Below are 18,988 nucleotides of genomic sequence, written 5' to 3' on the forward strand. Positions count from 1 at the left end.
CACATGAAGGCTTATTCTCTTGTGGGTCTCCTTCCCCTTCCAGAACACAGGCCTTGAGGCAAAAACTCTGTCTAGCCCACCAACTGCCAGGAACACACTGCCTGCAGAATAAATGAGTGGCTTGCAGAGCCAAACCCTCCCTCCACCTTGCTGGATGCCATTTCCTCACAGGCCCTTTTTGGAAAAGCCAAGCAGGCAGGCCTCTCACACAGGATATCTGACTCTTGCAGAGCTGTTCTGCTGTGTAGCTGCTGCCCATGGAACTTACCCTGTCCTAGCTGTCTCACTGCACCTGATGACCTTACAGGCTCAATGAGCACCCTCTACCATAGAGGTACAAGAGGGAAGAAAAGAGACGGGGGAGGGGGTAAGGGAAACAGCTCCAGCTTTGATTCACGTATGCTAGTGTCTCACTTTCATTCTTTAGAAATGTTTTTTAAAATTTATTCTTACCTGTATGAGTGCTTTGTCTGCATATGTGTATATGTATCACACATGTGCAGTACGCACAGAGGCCAGAAGAGGGTGCTGGAATTGGAGTTATAGATGGCTTTGAGCCCCCATGCGGATGCTAGGAACTTAACCTGGGTCCTCTGGAAGAACAGTTGGTACTCTTAATGGTTGAGCCACCTCTCCAGTTTGGAGATTGAACGGAGCCTTGTGTATACTCAGCAAGTGCCCTTCACTGAGCTACAGATCCCCAGACTCCCACCCTCTTTTTTGGGTTTTTCTGTGTTTGCCCTGGTTGTTGTGGAACCAGCTCTTGCAGACCAGGCTGGCCTCGAATTCTGAGATTTACCTGTCTCTGCCTCCCGAGTGCTGGGATTAAAGGTGTGGGCCACCACTGGCGGCCTCCATTTCATTCTTATTTCACTTTCACAGAGGTCCTTTTGAGGTGCAACATGAGGAGCAGCTCCTCAGTACACCTCACCTGCTCACAGCTGGCAGAGTTAACAATAACGGCAACAATTATCGCTCGTGATAACACGGTCTTATCCTAAAGGCTAGTAATATTGAGCCATGCTGTGCTGGAGGCTCCACAGCCAAAGCATCCCGGAGCAGGGCAGACATTCGCACTTCATCAGAATCGTTCCTCCCACTGTGTGCATCTTTGGCACAGGGCTAAAATAAGCCACAGCTTGGCCTGACCAGGAGCTGGAACGTGGCTGCAATTACCCTGGACTTGTGCTCACCACACGCTGCCCTCACGCTCACCTGCCATTTCTTCTAATTATGTCACCATCGGACCCAGGTAAACAGTAAAGCCCAGCTTTATCACATGCCCACAAATAGCACAGCAGGGTCCCAGTGCCATGTTTGCCGCTGGGAATTGATGGCATCAGAACTGGTCTGTGGTGGTGGTTCAAAGCTGCCTGCTCCGGACCCTGCTCCAAAGGAAGTGCCAAGGAAATGCAGGTGGGCCTTGTATACAGGAGCACTTACAGGTGCTGCAAGGCTGCACTGCAAACACTGTCTCGTCCAGTCCTCAGAACTGCTTGCCTGCTAGCCACTCTGGATGAACTGCATCACCTCATTCCCAGCAAGCTAAGGCTGTTGAGGGCCTAATTGGGTAGTCTGGGTCAGGGCCAGGATCTAAGCAGGTGCTGCTCCCAAGTCCTCAGAGTAACAGTCTAGGGTGGTAGATGATGCTGAAGTGGAGAGCAGGGGCTGCGTGGACCGACCCCTGAAAGCTAGTTCTTCCTAAGTACCGAGTTCCTAACTTAAGGTGGTTACACACCTTCCATAGGAACTGTACTTAAAATACCAAATGCTGAAACACATAGGATACTGGGCATCAGAAGCCCATTGGTTAGTCCAAAATGAAGCACCAATTGAGAAGCACCTGCAAGCCCTCGACCCAGGTCTGAACTCAAGTCCCTACTGCCCATGGCTATAAATTTCCCTCTGTAACTTCATCTGGGAGGTTTTCCAAGACACTTCTGACCTGTAACATATGCTGAGCACTTGGCACACCAATGGTACCCATTGTGGAAGGAGCGGCCAGCCCCTACACCCAGTGATTCTTCCTCCTGGTACAGTTCCTTCTCAAACTGTGTCAGGGTTGATCTATATGACCAAGAAGAGACATGCTACTTCCAAGGACAAGTTACAACTCAACTTGGCTCTCTCTCTAGTCAGTCACTCCAGTCTGTGGGTAGCTAGCCACCAGAGTCAACAGTGTTGATGGTAAAGCCCACATGGTCAGGGGCTGAGACCCTGACACCCCACTTCCCCACTCCTAGATGCCTCCTTCCAGCCCAGGCCAATCTCAGATGACTATACTCTGGCTGACAGTCTGACTAGAATCATCCAGTTAAGCCCCGAACAAATTCCTGACCCTCAAAAATAACGTGAGATGATAATAAAATAATAAATGTTTGTTGGCAGCACATGCTGGAGACAAAGGCAGGTGGATCACGGGGAGTTCAAAGCCAGTCTAGTCTACTTAGTAAGTTCAAGGCCAAACAGTGTAAGACCTTGTCTCAAAAAACAAAACAAAACAAAAATATTGATTTAAGTCACCAAGTTTTGTTTTTTGAGGGGGGTGATTTATTATGCACCAAAGACAATGGAGTGGAATACATGAATTTCAGAGACCATCTAACAGCTGGGTGCTGTAGTGCACACCTTTAATCCCATACTGGGGGGTAGAGGCAGGTGATCTGTAAGGTCAAGGACAGTCTGGTCTACTAGAGAATTCCAGGCCAGCCTGGTCTTAATAACAAAAAAACCCAAACCAAACCAACAACAAAAAGCATTTAACAATCTGTGATCGCCACAGGTGCACACATTTCTGAGCTGCATCACCGAAGCCCCTCCTCCACACACACAACTCTAAGGCACCGTATTCCCCATTCATGTATTCACCTCTCTGTTCACCAGAAAACCCAGTGTCTGCTCTCACAAGGACCACTAGGTATGTGCTCGGGCTGGCTGACAGATCTGCCACTGCAGATTGTCAAGCTTTGTGCCCCAGAACCCCATTGGGACAGGGAACTCCTCCAAGAAAGACACAGAAGGTCACAAAGTCATAGGACACAGTTGAATGACCTAATGTGAAAACCCAAAAATGCTCAAAATTTGAAACTTCATGATGGTCAGAAAGTCAAACTCATCCTTTCAGATTAAAAATCTGAACTCTGAGGCACTTTTGGTCACATGAGTGTAGGCAGTTTTTGTTTTGAAACAGGCTTTCACAATGTAGCCCTGGCTGGTCTGGAACTCACGGAGATCTGCCTCTGCCTGCGTGCTGGGATTGAAGGTGTGAGCCACATCTGGCTTCCCAGGCATATTTTGTGACTGTGAACACTAAAATCTAACTGTGCAACACCAGGAGCAGCTGGTGGTAGCCACTGCTAGCTACACGCCAGGCAAGCTGCTCAGAGTTCCATGTGGGGTGGGGTGGGAGCTCAACAGCATAGTCCACAAAGCCTGGTGTGTTAGTTCTACCACAACCCTCATTTCGGTCTGCAAACAGTCCACACAGAGAGCACTGTTGGGAGAGCAGGAACAGGATGTGAGCCACAGTTAAAGGCTGGTACCACAGTCACTAAACTATTTGGCAGGTGACTGGAGGTAAGAGTCACTTGATCCCAGGATTAAAGGCCAGACTGAGCAACAGCAAGACCACTTTAGACAAAAAAGCCCTAGAAAGGCTAAGTGTGGTGAGTCATGCAAGTAGTCCCAGCCATAGTAGGTGAGACAAGAGGAACAGTTTAAAGCTGGCCTTGGCTACAAAATGAATTTGTGGCCAGCCTGGGACACACACACGACCTTGTCTCAAACACACAAACAGCAAAAGTACAAGTAAAGTCAAAGGAAATTCTTGAACAGCTGCTCTTAATTTTAAGTGGAAAATGGTTTATCATTACAACCATACACAACAGAATACCATTTCTCAAAGCAAAAGAATCTTCCTCCTGGCTGGAGGGATGGCTCAGCAGTTAAGAACATTGGCTGTTCATCCAGAGTACCCAGGTTCAATTCCCAGCACTTACATAGCAGCTCACAACTGTCTACAACTCTAGTAGACACCCTCTGGATCTGACACCCTCACACAGACATACATGCAGGTGAAACACCAACGTACATAAAAATAAATCTTTTGCTTCTCTGTTGTGTGTATTTTGTTTTCCGAGACAGGGTTTCTCTGTATAGCTCTGGCTGTCCTGTAACTCACTCTGTAGACCAGGCTGGCCTTGATCTCAGAGATCCTGTCCTGTCTCCTGAGTATTAGGATTAAAGGTGTGTGCCACTGCCACTCAGCTAAATAAACTTTTTTTTTTGTTGTTGTTGTTGTTGTTTGTTTGTTTTTCGAGACAGGGTTTCTCGGCAAAACAGTCCTAGCTGTCTTGGAACTAGCTCTTGTAGACCAGGCTGGCCTGGAACTCACAAAAATCCACCTGCCTCTGCCTCCTAAGTGCTGTGATTAAGGCGTTCACCACCACCACCCAGCTAAATAAATCTTTAAGAAAATAAATCTTCCTCCACTACACACATAAAGAACATAAAGACTAGAACTGACATAGAGCATTTACTGTGGCTATTCCTGGTTCAGGAATTACATGTACTTTATTTCACTTTGCATTTTGTTATTCTTATAAGAAGTTCTATATTTAATGTAGATTATTTGAAAACCTATAAAACCAAAAATATTCCCTTCAAAAAGTAGGGACTGAACAGACTGGTGTCTCATGCTTTTATTCCCAGCACACTGAAGGTACAGGCAGACCTTTGTGAGTTTGAGCCCAGACTGGTCTACATTGCAATTTCTAGGCCAGTCATGGTTACATAGTGAGACCCTGCCCCCCAAAGGGAGTGAAGAGAAGGCTCAGTGGTTGACAGTGCTCAGTGCTCTTACAGAGGACCAGTGTCCAGTCCTCAGCCCCCACATGTTGTGAGAGACTCAATCCCTATCTACAGGTCCAGAGGATTCAATGTCCTCTTTTGACCTCCACTGGCACCACACACATACGTGGTGCACACACGCGCGCGTGCAAGCATACACACACACAAAGATTAAACATTCATATACACACATACACAAATTTTTTTTTTTAAAACTAGTAAGTATGAACTGAGATGTGGCTCAGTAGTAGAGCATTTACTTGGCACATTTGAGACTCTGGGTTTAAATCTGTCAGAAAAGGATAAATTTTACTCTTTCCCCCTTAGGAGACTACCAGGATGGTTCCAAGGACTTTGTTCACCTGGATAAATCAACCTGGGTGGAAGTTGAAAAGGACAGAATAAATATTTCCTTCAGTTCCCACTGAGTGAGCACCAAGGAGACCCTGGTTCTAAGCAGACCGGCCTAGCAACCCCACGTGAGGTGGGCTGCACCTGGTTCTGGGTGCTGGCCCACAGCTGCAGACAGTTTCTCATCAGATGGTTACAGGTCTCAGGAGGCCGCAGTTTCCACAGGAGAGACAAAAACAGTCTGAAGGAGCCTCCTGAACTAAATACTGGACTCCAAACCATGTCTGCCTCCTCCTCCTTCCTGTCATCAAGCCAGACCTCACGTCCTCACTCGTAGCCAAGGCCCCTGATGCTGCTGGCCTGCATCATGCATCATAGCAGCCCTCCTAAAATCAGCCCTATGCAACATGGCTACGGCTCCTACGTGAGAGCCCTGCTGAAAATGAAGTCTCAGCCGGGCAGTGGTGGCGCACGCCTTTAATCCTAGCACTTGGGAGGCAGAGGCAGGCGGATCTCTGTGAGTTCGAGGCCAGCCTGGTCTCCAAGAGCTAGTTCCAGGACAGGCTCCAAAGCTACAGAGAAACCCTGTTTTGAAAAACAAAAGAGAGAGAGAGAGAGACATAGACAGAGAGACAGAGACAGAGAAAAGGAAGTCTTGAACTGGGGAGCTGGCTGACCGGGTTAAAGGTAATTTCAGACTTCAAATCACCAGAACCCACACTAAGGGAGAATATGGACTCCAAAGCTGTCCTCTGGCCTTCACAGCTGTACCTTGCCATGAACTCATACATACACCACACGTGCACATGTACACAGACACACACACAAAGAATGAAAGACAGAACTAGCCTCCTGGGGCAAAATGGGGTGCAACAGGAAAGCACCTGGTCAGGACAGTGTGGCTTTGGTTCATCACCAAAAATGTGTCCTGGGCCAAGTCTCAAAATTCTGACTTAGCAGATTTGGAAAGTGACCTAGAGATCTGTATTTTAACCAATCAGTCTAGATTCCCCCGTTGTTCTTTTTTAAAAAATGCTACAAGATCCCCCGCAGCAGTAGGCAGCAGAAATGCTGTAGGTCCCAAATGGTGGTGGCAGGCCATGTGGCGGCAGACAGCGGGCCCTGGGAGCAGCCAGTCCCAGGCAGAGGCAGCTGCTGGTCTCAGAGCAGTAGGCAGAAATGGCTGCCAGTCCCAGAGCGGCGGCTCAAGCGGTGGTGGTGGTGGCGGGCCATGTGGCAGCAGACAGTGGGCCCCAGGCAGAGGCAGCTGCTGGTCTCAGAGCAGTGGTGGCGGGCCATGTGGTGGCAGACAGCGGGCCCTGGGAGCAGCCAGTCCCAGGCAGAGACAGCTGCTGGTCCCAGAGCAGTGGTGGCTGAACATGTGGCAGCAGGCAGTGGGCCCCAGGCAGAGTAGGCTGCTGGTCCCCGAGCAATGGCTGGCTCCAGGCAGGGAGACACATGGCGGGGGGGGGGGGGGGGGGGGGGGGGGGGGGGGGCAGAAGACAGAAACATGGATAGACATGACATGCAGGGTGAGGTTGAATGTTTATTCAGGGGGTTATGGAGGAGGAAGGGTGAAGGGGGGGCAGAGAGAGAGGGGGGGAGAGAGAGAGAGAAGAGGAGAAAGAGACAGAGAAGGGGGAAGGGGGGAAGCAGAGAAGTGGGGAGAGAGGCAGAAGCAAAGCTGCCTCTCCGAGAGGAAGATGGAAAAGAGAATGAGCTCAGGCCGGAAGCTGAAGATCAGCCTGCCTCAGTGGATGGGGAGGGGAATGGGTGTGGCTTGTCTCTTAAAGGGACCAAAACCATAACACCCCCACCCCTAAGAAAAGAACCCAGAGGAATAAACTTTATCCTATACCCTAAAGGCAGCCTTGATAGGAACATTCTGACTAACACAGGCTGCTGGACTTGAGTTCCAGCCAGCAATGAGACTGGCATGAACACCAGCTCACTGAAGTGCCCTAAACTGACACAGAGCACAACTATCTCTATAGCACGGCATTCAGGTACTTGAGGTAGGAGTGTCTCAACTTCACAGGCCAGCCTGGGTTACACAGCCAGACCATGTCTCAAAACACAACACACACACCTGTGTAATGGGGTATTTAAAAGTATACTCTTTTTTTTTTTTTAAAAAAGACAGTGTTTCTGTTAGCTCTGGCTGGCCTCAAACTCACATAGATCTGCCTGCCTCTGCTTCTCCAGTGCAGGGATTAAAGGTGTGCACCACCACAGCCCACTTTGAAAGCACTCTTAGCATTAAAATAAAAAATTGATAAAGTATCTGACAGATTCTGATTTAAAATCTAGGGTTGAAATATCAGATATACAAGACTACATCAGTAATTGATATTAGATTTATGGTTTTAGGTTGATGGATTAGCAGTGAATGATTAGAAACTCCGACTGTGTTAGAATAATCTAGGTGCTAAAAAATGTCATTTTAGGATCCACCTCCTCTTTCTTTATATTCTTATATTGTGTGAGGGATAGAGCCTAGTGTGTGAGTGTGTGTTGTGTGTGTGGGCACGCGTGTTGTGTTATAGCATGGTCTTAGGTAGCTCAAACTGGTTTCAACCTTCACACAGTTGAGGATGACGTTGAACTTGGGGGGGGGCTCCACCTTCCTAGTGCTGGAATTAGGTAGTTAAGTGTGTTTCACTCACTCCTAGGTTACAGCATGCTGAAGATCAAACCCAAGACCTTTGTATTAAGTAAGCATTCCACCAACTGAGTTAACCGCTGTAGCATGATTAGTAAAAACCCAGAGACAGATATTGGGTTCAACCTGAAGACCAGAAAAGCAAAGCAGCCAGCCACTGGCTCTTACCTCTACCTCAGTCCAAAAATGGTGATCCTGCCTCTAGGAATCTCAGAATAAGACTGAGACTGAGAGCTGTCTCCTCCCATTTTATAATTCTCTCTAGGGCTGGGATTTCTATGGCAAACTAGTGTGGCTACTGGGATTAAAGATGTGTGTTACCACTGCCTGGTCTGTAAGGCTGACCAGTGCAGCTGTTTTACTCTCTGAACTTCAGGCAAGCTTTACTTATTAAAATATAAATGAAATATCACGACAAATCCCCAGCTCCAGAGCCTGTAATTTTGTTGTCACTGTTCTAAGTTTTTAAAAAGTACTGAACTAGAAAGAGAGAGAAAGAAAGAACAGCCAGGGCCACACAGAGAAACCCTATCTCAAAAAAACAAAACAGCAACAACAACATATATACACATACATAGTATATAAAAAATTCAATTAAAAAATAGTAAGCTGGGTGTGGTGGTGCATGCTTTTGATTCCAGCACTCAGGGAGGTTGAGCAAGGTGGATGGGTCACTGTGAGTTCAAGGCCAATTTGGTCTACCCAGGGAGTTCCAGGTCAGCTCGCCCCCACAGAGAAGAGACCCTTTCTCAAAGCAACAGAAATGCTTCCCAGCTCCATCTCACCCCTTCAGAATGGGGAAGACAAATGCTGGCGAGGGTACTTCGGGAGCGGACCCTTCCTGTGCACTGCTGGTGTGTGGTGTTTGTCAGCACCACGGTGGAAATCAGTACAACGGCTCCTCAGAAAGCGAACATACAGTTAGCATACACTCAGCCAGGCCACCCTTGGGTAATATCTGAAGGCCTCAGATCAACACAGCACAGACACCTGCACATGTTCATAGCCACACTCTGGGGTCAGCCTAGGTGTCCATCAACAGACAAATGATTAAGGAAATGGGACATATATACAATGGAATTGCACCTAACCACAAGGAACAAAATCATGTCATTTACGGAAAATGGATGAACTGGAGAACATCATATTAAGGGAAGTGAGTCAGACTCAGAAAAACAATTATCATATTCCATCTGTAGATCCTGGATTTTATACAGATACATAAAAATCACAAATGCATATAAGATACGAAAGTAGAAGCAAAACTATGTGTGGCAATGTTTGGGAATAATCGGAAAGGGCCAGAGTACATAATGAGTTTGTGTGGAAATGTGTTTATGAAGTCCATCCCTAGCACAAGCAATTCTAAAAACTACTGAATTGTTTGTAAGAAATCTAAATTCAGTATAAACTTAATTAATTAAATTTGCTAGTAACTAAGTATCCTTGGGGAAATTGAGCTTGTTAGGTTATGCATCCCAAGTACTAAAAAGAAAATCAAATATATTAAAATCATGAATGGAGTTCCATGTTCGAGGGGATGTAATTAAGCTGAAAGGAGGGCTGAGTGTCTAGAGGAATTCAGTTTGTTCAAGCTGAGTTCAAACATTAATCAAAAAAACGTCAAGGTCGTTTTTCTTATTTCCCTAAGTTTTTGTGTAGAGCACTGAAGAATTTTTTTCGCCCACTGAGACAGTCTCACTTCATAGTCTAGGGCTGGTCTCGAATTTTCAATATTTCTGCCTTCTTCTCCCAGACTGCTGGGATTACAGGTAAGCATCACTATGCCTGGCTCAGCAATTACATTAAAAACTTTAAAAAAATTTTTTTTTTTGCTGGGCTGTGGTGGCGCACGTATTTATTTATTTATTTATTTATTTATTTATTTATTTTGGATTTTCGAGACAGGGTTTCTCCGTAGCATTTTGGTTCCTGTCCTGGAACTAGCTCTCGTAGACCAGGCTGGCCTCGAACTCCCAGAGATCAGCCTGCCTCTGCCTCCCGAGTGCTGGGATTAAAGGCGTGCGCCACTACCACCTGGCTGGTGACGCACGTCTTTAATCCCAACATTTGGGAGGTAGAGGTAGGCAGATCTCTGAATACAGGCCAGCCTGGTCTACAGAGTAAGTTCCAGAGAAAACTTGTATAGAAAAGATTTTTTTGTTTGTTTGTTTTGTTTTTCGAGACAGGGTTTCCCTGTGTAGAACTTGCTGTCCTGGAACTTTCTTTATAGAACAGGCAGCTAAAAATCAAGACAGGATCTTACTATGTAGTCCTGGTTGGCCTAGAACTTGCTATATTGCTCAGGCTGGCCTCAAGTTTACAGAGATCTGCCTCTTCTACCTCCTAATTCCTGGGATTAAAGGGATGTGCCACCACCCCAGCATTTAAGCATGTTACTAAAAAAAAATTAAATGTTTTACTTTATTTTTTTTTAAATTTTACTTTATGGTTACTGTTGTTTATGTCTGAGTGGGGTGTCATGTTGCCTGCCTGGAACTGAGGTTACAGACAGCCATATGGATGTGGATGTTGAGAACTGAGCCCAAGTCCTCTGGAAGAGCAACCAGTGCTTTTAACCACTGAGCCATCTCTCCAGTCCCCTAAAACATGAGAATAAAATTAAGGCTGGACATAGTGGCACATTTGTTCAATCCCAGGACTCAGGAGGCAGAGACAGGCAGATTTCTGTAAGTTTAAAGCCAGCCTGGTCTTCAGAGTGAGTTCCAGGACGCTACACAGAGAAACCCTGTCTCCCATAATAATAAATAATAGTAATAATATTAATAATGAGGAGAAGGAGGTGGCTTGACTGATGGCTCAGTGGTTAAAGCACTTGTTTCTCTTGCAGAAGACCTGGATTCAGTCTCCAGTACCCACAGGGCACCTCACAACTATCCATGATCCCATTCTGGGGATTCAAGGCACAAATGTGGAGCACAAACATACATACATTCAGGCAAAACACTCACACATGTAAGATAAAAATAATAACTGTTTAAAAATGACACTAGGATTGGCATACGAACAGTCAGGAGGACCAATGGAACCAAATAGAAGACCCGGATATCAATCCACACATCTTCAAACACCTGATCTTTGATAAAGAAGCAAAACATATCAAATGGAAAAAAGAAAGCATATTTAACAAGTGGTGCTGGCATAACTGGATATCAACATGTAGAAGAATGAAAATAGACCCGTATCTATCACCATGCACAAAACTCAAGTCCAAATGGATCAAAGACCTCAACATAAAGCCAGCCACACTGAACCTTCTAGAAGAGAACGTGGGAAGTAAGCTAATAAATATGATGTCAGATGCCTGGCAGGAGGATTATATTGTAAGTCTCCCAAAATCCAGCCCATGACACAAACAGGCAAGGCTGCTATCAGCAGTCTCTCCCCAGTTAGCCAGACTCTGGGGAGGAGGGAGCGTGTCTGCCACTTCTTTTAGTTTTTCTAGTAGAATTTTTTGTAAAAGCTTTTTTTCAATTATAAGATTCACATGTGTTTTTAATAAAAATATAATCAGACCCCCCCAAAAAATGACACTAAGAAAAATTAAATAAAATAAAACGAGCCACACTTTTAACTCCTTGTACCCATCGCACTCATCCCACGTAAAAGTGATTCCCTGTCCTCTGAACTTGTACTCAGCCAAGTGTGCTGTAGGTCTCTTGCAGGTGATCAGCAAACCCTAAGCAGCCTTTCCCTGCAGGCTCACAACTTCCTGCCAGACATTAATTACCAGGATGCTTTGCAACAATATCCACACTGAGAGGAGCTCATCCCTTCTAGTTCCTAACCAGACTTTACTGTTGCTCTCTACAGTTTACATGAATAGGTAGATAATCAGGACTAACCTAGGTCACAAGGGTCAGGAGAGCTATGCCAGAGGTCAGTCCTTGGTTTAATCTAGGAGTCTATAATGCAGTCCCTGCAGCCAAGGTTAACTTTGAATTTCTGCTCCTCCTGCCACCACCTCCCAAGTGTCGGGACTATAGTCCCGGCCAGCCTTCATGCTCTATCCCAGTCCCAGTCCAGCCCTCTAATCTTCAGAATCACAGCCCCATTGGCCCTAGATGCTTCCGCTTCATATCTAAGAGACCGCTCATATGAAACGTGATTTATAGAGCTGGAGAGCATGTGCCGCTCTAACAGAGGACCCAAGTTTGGTACTGGCACCTACATAGGATAGATCACAAACCACCTCTAACTCCAGTTCCAGGGGATCCAATACCTTCTCCTGGATTCTGTGGGCACTGCCACCCAGGAGGGCATACTGACCCCTCCACCCACCTTACACATATGCATAGTTTACCGTAACAAAAAATAAACTTTCAACACACATACCGTTTACAGGCCAGGCATGGTAGTGCAGGTCTATAATTTCAGCCTTCCAGAGACAGAGTCAGGCTAGTCTATATAGCTGGTTCCAGGCCAGCCAGATGGAGTGTTAAAATTTGTCTCAAAACAGTCAAACAAAAACCATTTAGTCCCTGAGGTCAAACTTTGATTTACCCTAGATGTTAATTCTTCCTTTTGGAGGGAAGAGGGTGTTTCTCAGGATGGGATTTGTCAATGTAGCCTGGCTGGCCTTGAACTCAGAGACCCACCTGCCTCTCTGGAGTGCTTGAACTAAAGGCCTGCACAATCGAGCCCGACTTTTAATTCCTCTTTTTTACACACCTTTGCTAACTTGCTCGGTCTACCCCACCTCCCAAAATGCAACTCAAATCTAAAGATTATTCTAGTCCACTCCACTCTAAATCACCTTCCTCTATAATTTCCCCTCTTCAGTCTATTTTCTACCAAGGAGCCAGAAAGATTACATTAAAATGTAAATTAGATCTTGTCACATTCCACTTTAAAGCCCTTCAGTGACTCCCTAGTGCAATTAGGAAAAAAAGAAGCGACTCCTTACCACGGGTTACATGGCCAGACAAGAACAGACCTCAGGCCACCTATTCAGAGTCCACTCCACACTTTGTCAAGCACCCCGGCACTGCGACTGCCTCTAAAACTTCACACAAACATAATCCTATTTACGCTGTTACTACATAGCCAGTCCTCCGTTAAGTGGCTACCCAGGCTTAAAGAGCACCACCAACCTGTCCAAGCATTCAGCTTTCTCTTCTACAAAGTCCTAGTCTCCAGAAGCGCTGGGCCTCTCCATTACCCATACACAATAGCCCGAGCTGGGACCATTCATCTGCTGGGGACCAGTTCAAGACCGGGAAGGGGGTCCTCAGAAAAGCATTTGTACCGTGCCTTTTACAACCAGGTCGCCCGCCTTCGAGGCCAGCGTTCTTGGCTTCAAAGCCTACGAGCTGGAGGACAGGAGGCAAAGGCAAAGCCACCTTTTTCTCCTGAGGCGTGGCTAAGGGTTAAACTTCTAGGGCCCGACTTTTGCCACCTCCAAACCTACACCTGGAGTAGGTTCCTAGAAGACGAGGCTCGGGGGCGAGATGAAGCCACGGAAGTTCAGGTCCCCTCGCCTCTCTAGCCACTCTCTATGCCAGAAAATGCTGATAGCGAGGATTCAGAACGAAGAGCTAAATAGTCTGGGGAGAGAAGCAGCCTAGAACTCAGCCCGGGACGTCTGGCCAAAGATACCTACCTGGCTCCGTGGCTGGACGGCTCCGGGCTCCTCCTCTTGTGTTCGCCAGTCGCGCTCTGCTCGATGGGATTCGTAGTCCTTCATAAGGTGTACGCGAAGACAGAACACTAAGGCAAGATAGCGCGGGGAAAGATGGGAAGCCAAAGGGCTTTTGGGAGTTGTAGTTTAAAATATTCCTACAGCAAGACATAATTGACTAGAAATACTTGAAAATAAATTTTATCAAGCGTTAGCTGTGTGAATATAAACAGCGTAAGAATCTGTACTCTCTACAAGCTATTAGTTTCTGTGTAATCTAAAATATCAACGCCAAGATACAGAGGAGGAACTCCATTTCCCATAAAGCAGTGCGCGTTGGGTGTAGCGAGAAGGGTCTCTACGAAGGCTCAGTGGTGCCAGTTCAGTAGCGAGGCAACATGGCGCCGACAATCGCTTCACGTCTGTACTCCCTGCTGTTCCGCAGGACTTCCACCTTCGCCCTAACCATCGCAGTGGGCGCCCTTTTCTTCGAGCGCGCTTTCGACCAGGGCGCAGACGCGGTCTACGAGCACATCAACGAGGGGGTGAGGGCCTGTGCCACCCTGACCTTGGGCCCGCCTGAGGGGTGACTGGGAAGGAGGGAGGACGAAAGTCAAGTCTTGCCTTACCAGGACCGGGGTGAAGTATGTCCATTGTCTTGAGACTTTACTTTCAGTTCTCTTGACCTGGTATGAGTCCCGGGCCTCACACTGACCCCACATTGCAGGGGTTGGGAGTATCGGTATGTCCTGCCACACTTCCCACATGCTCATTTGCAAAAGCTAATGCCTGAGACTTTAAAGGTCCGTACTACGGTGGCAAGTGAGTTGGAACCCCGACCTCTGCCTCCATGGGTGGTGTCAAGGGCAGCAGGACAGTCGTTAAAAGTATGTCTCCGTAGACTGTGTGGCTTATAAAATTGATGTATGTTTCAGTTCCCAAGGCCTCCCATGCAGGCAACTTTTCTTTTGACTAAAACAAAAGTGGAGGTGATCAAATCTCATGTCCTGGCTGGGAATACTGGAACTTTCCGGTTAACGGTGGCATTAAGTGAAGATCATAGTAGTAATTACCTCCTGGGATACAGATGAGGTGCCACCGTTAGGATACACTGAAAGATAGCATCCACCGTGTGTCTTAGAGAACGTGGGCACATAAAGTAGGAAATGGCAAGCCTTTTTTCACTTAACCGTTGCAGGTACTTGTGTGTATTTTATGTCATGAGGCTGTGGCTGTACTGGGAAAGGCTGGTCCAGATGGCCAGTCTGTTCTCCACTCTGCGCCGGTTTCTGTCCTCTCTCTCTCTCTCTCTCTCTCTCTCTCTCTCTCTCTCTCTCTCTCTCCTCCCCGAGGGAGGTCAGAAGAGGGTGTTGGATCCGCTGGGACTGCAGTTACAGATGGAGATGGTTGTGAGCCACAGTATGGGTGCTGGGAACTGATCCTGAGTTCTGGAAGAGCAGCCGGTATTCTTAACCACTGAGCCATCTCTCCAGCTCCTTCATTTGCTTTTCTTTTGAGACAGGGTTTCTCTGTGTAGCCCTGGCTGTCCTGGAACTCACTCTGTAACCTCGACCTCACAGAGATCTACCTGCCTCTGCCTCCCAAGTGCTTGGATTAAAACTGTGCCTCACCACCACCCAGCAACTGGTTTTCAAGACCCAGTCCACTAGTTGCCATGTTGCCAGTGGCATGGGTAGCTTCCTGCCCATACAAAAGTGTTGCCGCTCCGACCTTTGTAAGCATTTCCATTGATCGTGAATGCTCACAGATAGCTAAAGGTATCTTAAGTACGTTGTTAGAACCCACCCATTTCCATGCTTTTAGGAGGGAGAACTGTAGCCAGCTCAGGTCTAAGGAAATAAAAAGTGGCTCAGTGAAATGTCCTGAGCCCAGACATCTGTGGCTCTGGTTTGGGACCATTCTTTCAATCTGCCTTAATTTCATGTGGAAGTCCAATTTTCTCTTTCCACTTAATGAAGGTTGAGTGTTTTGCTTTTCATTTTGGTTTTGGTTTTTCGAGACAGGGCTTCTCTGTATAGGTCTGGCTAGCTTTGAATTCAGAGGTCTGCCTGCCTCTGCCTCCCAAGTGCTAGGATTAAAGGTGTGTGCCGCCACCGCCCAGCACTACTGTACATTTTTAATCAGAATTTGACGCTGATTTCTCAATATTCTTTACTTCGGACAATGAAAGTAGGTTGTAAAGTGTGAGGGCAAGGTTATAATCAGCTGTTGTGTTTTAAATGCAGAAGCTGTGGAAGCACATAAAGCACAATTATGAGAACAAGGAATAAGCCCTTGCCCCTGAGGAAGGAACGGTTCCACCTGTCAGCTGCTCACCTGGAGCTGGGCCTCAGCCTGAGGATGAGTTTGAAGATACTCTTCATGGACCACCCGTATATTGGCAAGCAATGGCTCCATCCTACGAACAGACTCTAGCTTCGGCTGTGTTTGAAGTGTGTTTGACTACAGTTATCAGCAAATAAATGGAAATTGCTCATGAGACCTGCTTTTGCACTTTTTTGACTTTCTGATCTTGGTAGTGAGAGTGTGTCCAAGCCTCATGCAAACACCTGAAGACTCCACTATTTGGAGATTTTCATTAACTTCCAAAGAATTCTGGTTTCAACACATAAGCCTAATAGATGTTGCCTTTAAGCCATTAGTTACAGTCTCTTGTTTTTATTTAATATGAATGGGTGTTGTGCCCAAGGAAGCATTGGACCCCTGCAACTGTAGTTACAAATGGTTGTGAGCTGCCAAGTGAGTGCTGAGAATTGAACCCAGATCTTCTGGGATAGCAATTGTTGAGCCATCTCTTCAATCCCCTCCATTTTTAAATCACATATAGTGGGGAAGCACTGTGGTCCTGGCCAGGAAAAAACCTTGTTCTAGGAGTCTTGCCTGTCTTGGGCTAAGGTCTGTCTTTTGCATTTTAAATTGATGAGTGATTTTTGGTTATCTCCACGTTTTTGTGGGCCACGGCCTCCCACCAGGGTTCCTGCCAAGGTCAGTTTATGAGAGTTGTGATGCATTTAAATTCTAAACCCAACAATTCTAGCTGTGTGTACCAAGGGCAACATTCAACCTTGCTGAACTTGAGATTCCTTATCTGTAAGGTGGGGATAACAGAGATAATCTATTTTACAGAGAGCTTTGTGAATTTTAAAAACTTGCCTGTAGGAGGCTGGAAGAGAACTTGCTGTTCTTGCAGAAGATTGAGGTGGCCTGGAACTCCAGCTACAAGAGGACCACACACTCTGGCCTCCGTGGGCACCACTCTCAGGCACAGCCGCATGCACACACAAATCAGTCTTCCTTTAAACCACAGACCGTGTCACAGGAGGCAACTGCTGACAGGAATGATGATGAGGACCCAGAGAAAGGGCACTATGGCTCCGTGGCAGGCAACATCATGGTGGGAAGCAAATGGCCAATGAGCAGGCTCGGGGGCGTCGTCCAAGGATGAGCTGGGGGGCGGGGGCAGGGATGAAGCCCTCTGAGCATTCTGGAAGGCTGGAGCAGTAGGACTGTAAGGAAGACCGATTCAGAAAAAAAAAAAAAATTGTGTGGCCCTGCTTGAAGGGCATGTGATAGAAAATTGCATTGCATGTGGGTCTTGAACTTTTTAAAGGGAAACAAACACTAGGTACCACGATGTGATTATGGACTGGATCAAGAGCTCACAAGGAGGGGAAACAGCCACGGCAGAGTTGGAGGGTTCCAATTAGCTGAGACAGGGAGGTGATGGAATTGAGCCATTTGGGTTGGGCCTTGAAACAAAGCTGAGGAAGCAGAGTGCAAAACCCAAAATTTGTTATGTTTGTGGAACAGGAGATGTAAGCAGCTGAACAGGGTTGAGGGGAGTAAACAGAACCAGATCAACCTCAGAATGTTAGTGCTACTCTTAGAAATGAACACTCCTAAAAACACTGGTGCTGCGGGCAGAGCTAATCACCCTAGACACGGCAGCCTTCCTGGCTTGGCAGCAAAAGCATCGAGAAGCATGCATGGAACACGTGTAGAAAAGCTGGCTTTTGTAGCTGGGGAAGTTCCCAATCTAGGAAGGTAAAACACTCACCTACCTGCAGCCAGTCCCCTAGAACCTGCTCTGAATTAGCCAGAGAGATAGATAATCCAGAATCTTCTCTGGTGGATGATTCAGATCAGGAAAGCCATGCAGATGTGGGAGAGACCCTAGGAATCTCCTACTTTGGTCTACTTATGGCATTTCCTTAAAAAGCCAGGGCCTAGGAAATTACATTGTCATCTGTGCTGTCAACGCTTAAACTGAATGACGCAAGGTGAATAAGGCTTTCAGGAATAATTTCTTTAAAGTGAAAGTTGAGGCAGGGGGATTGCAAGTTTGAGGCCACCCTGGGATTACAGATGTTTGCCACTACACCTGGATACTCTTGTGAAACACGATGTAATCCAGCTAGCCTCTAACTCACAGGGGTAGACGTGCTCACATTGAAGGCGGGCATCGCCAGTGCCCAGTGGAAGTCCCGTTTCTTGCCTACTGGGCTGACGAGGGTGAAGAAAGATGAGTGACTCTGAGGCAGGCAAACGGAACAGCTTTGAAACCTGCTACTCCATTTGGCTTGGGCCACATACATACCCATCTCCAAATAATGCTCCTAGCAACATGTTGCCGGGCTGGGGCCCCTAACTTGACAGCGATGATGAAGGAAGATACACCATTGCAAGCAGACGTGGCACTGTGGGATATATGCACAAGTGGTGGCTGTCAGTGTTGGGTCTGAACAGGACTTTAACTTTATGTCACAGATTTTTCTACCACAGTAGGATCACCACAAGGGGACAAAAGTCATACCCTTGCCGGGCATGATGGGGAATGCCTTTAGTCCCAGCCCTCAGGAGGCAGCTGCTGGCAGGTCTCTCTATGAGTTTAAGGCCAGCCTGGTCTTCCAAGCAAGTTCTAGGACAGCCAGGGCTATACAGAGAAACTCTGTTCTGAAAAACAAAACAGCAACTAACGAACAAACTAAAATCCCTGGGCTCTCTTACCTGTTCAAAGCATGGTTTCAAAAGCTTTGTCATCAACAACAGGTGAGCCACAAGGCTGGAATGCTCCCAGAACTGGAACCCCTTAGGGACATACCAAGTAAAACCAGTAGGGTTTGAGATGGCTACACTTAAGAAAAAGGCAGGAGGAGTTGTTGCCAAAGAAAAGCCTCAATCAACAGAACTCCCCTTGTAAGATCCAGAAACCCAGATGCCAGGCAACCTGCCAGAGCAAAAATCACAAGCATTTGTTCTTTGTTGACTTCAGAATGATTCATTTTGGAGGTCACCCAGTCGAGGGACATTATCAGCTGCCTGGTAGCTTCTCTGCAGATCACACCTCTGATGTTTGCGGGGTATAGTTGCCTGGCTCACTTCCTACAAGCATGCAGCCTGGCCTTGCTAAAATGCCTACCCTTCACTAGAGCCTACGGTGTCCAATGGGTGGCTAAAATGGGATA

The 18,988-nt window shown here is 46.9% G+C and overlaps 2 protein-coding genes across 4 annotated transcripts in view; one reads left to right on the forward strand and one right to left on the reverse strand.

Moving 5' to 3' along the window:
• Window positions 1-13,590, reverse strand: part of LOC121459424 (zinc finger matrin-type protein 5) — a 30,055-nt gene extending 16,465 nt beyond the window's left edge. Inside the window, exon 1 of one of the 3 annotated variants that reach the window (XM_041669174.1) lies at window positions 13,485-13,590. The gene's annotated coding sequence lies outside the window, so the exon portion shown is untranslated. The other 2 variants (XM_041669173.1, XM_041669175.1) reach the window with 2 other exon arrangements.
• Window positions 13,591-13,862: 272 nt separating this feature from the next.
• On the forward strand, window positions 13,863-16,002 carry LOC121459730 (cytochrome b-c1 complex subunit 9). The gene is made up of 2 exons (XM_041669705.1): window positions 13,863-14,047; window positions 15,749-16,002. Exons 1-2 carry the CDS (start codon window positions 13,901-13,903, stop codon window positions 15,791-15,793), a joined length of 192 nt encoding a protein of 63 aa, XP_041525639.1. The 5' UTR covers window positions 13,863-13,900; the 3' UTR covers window positions 15,794-16,002.
• The last annotated feature ends 2,986 nt before the right edge of the window (window positions 16,003-18,988 follow it).

The sequence above is a fragment of the Microtus oregoni genome, unplaced genomic scaffold (genome assembly GCF_018167655.1).
Source record: "Microtus oregoni isolate MIOR12 unplaced genomic scaffold, Mior012 000019F_ref0000042, whole genome shotgun sequence".
Taxonomy (NCBI): domain Eukaryota; kingdom Metazoa; phylum Chordata; class Mammalia; order Rodentia; family Cricetidae; genus Microtus; species Microtus oregoni.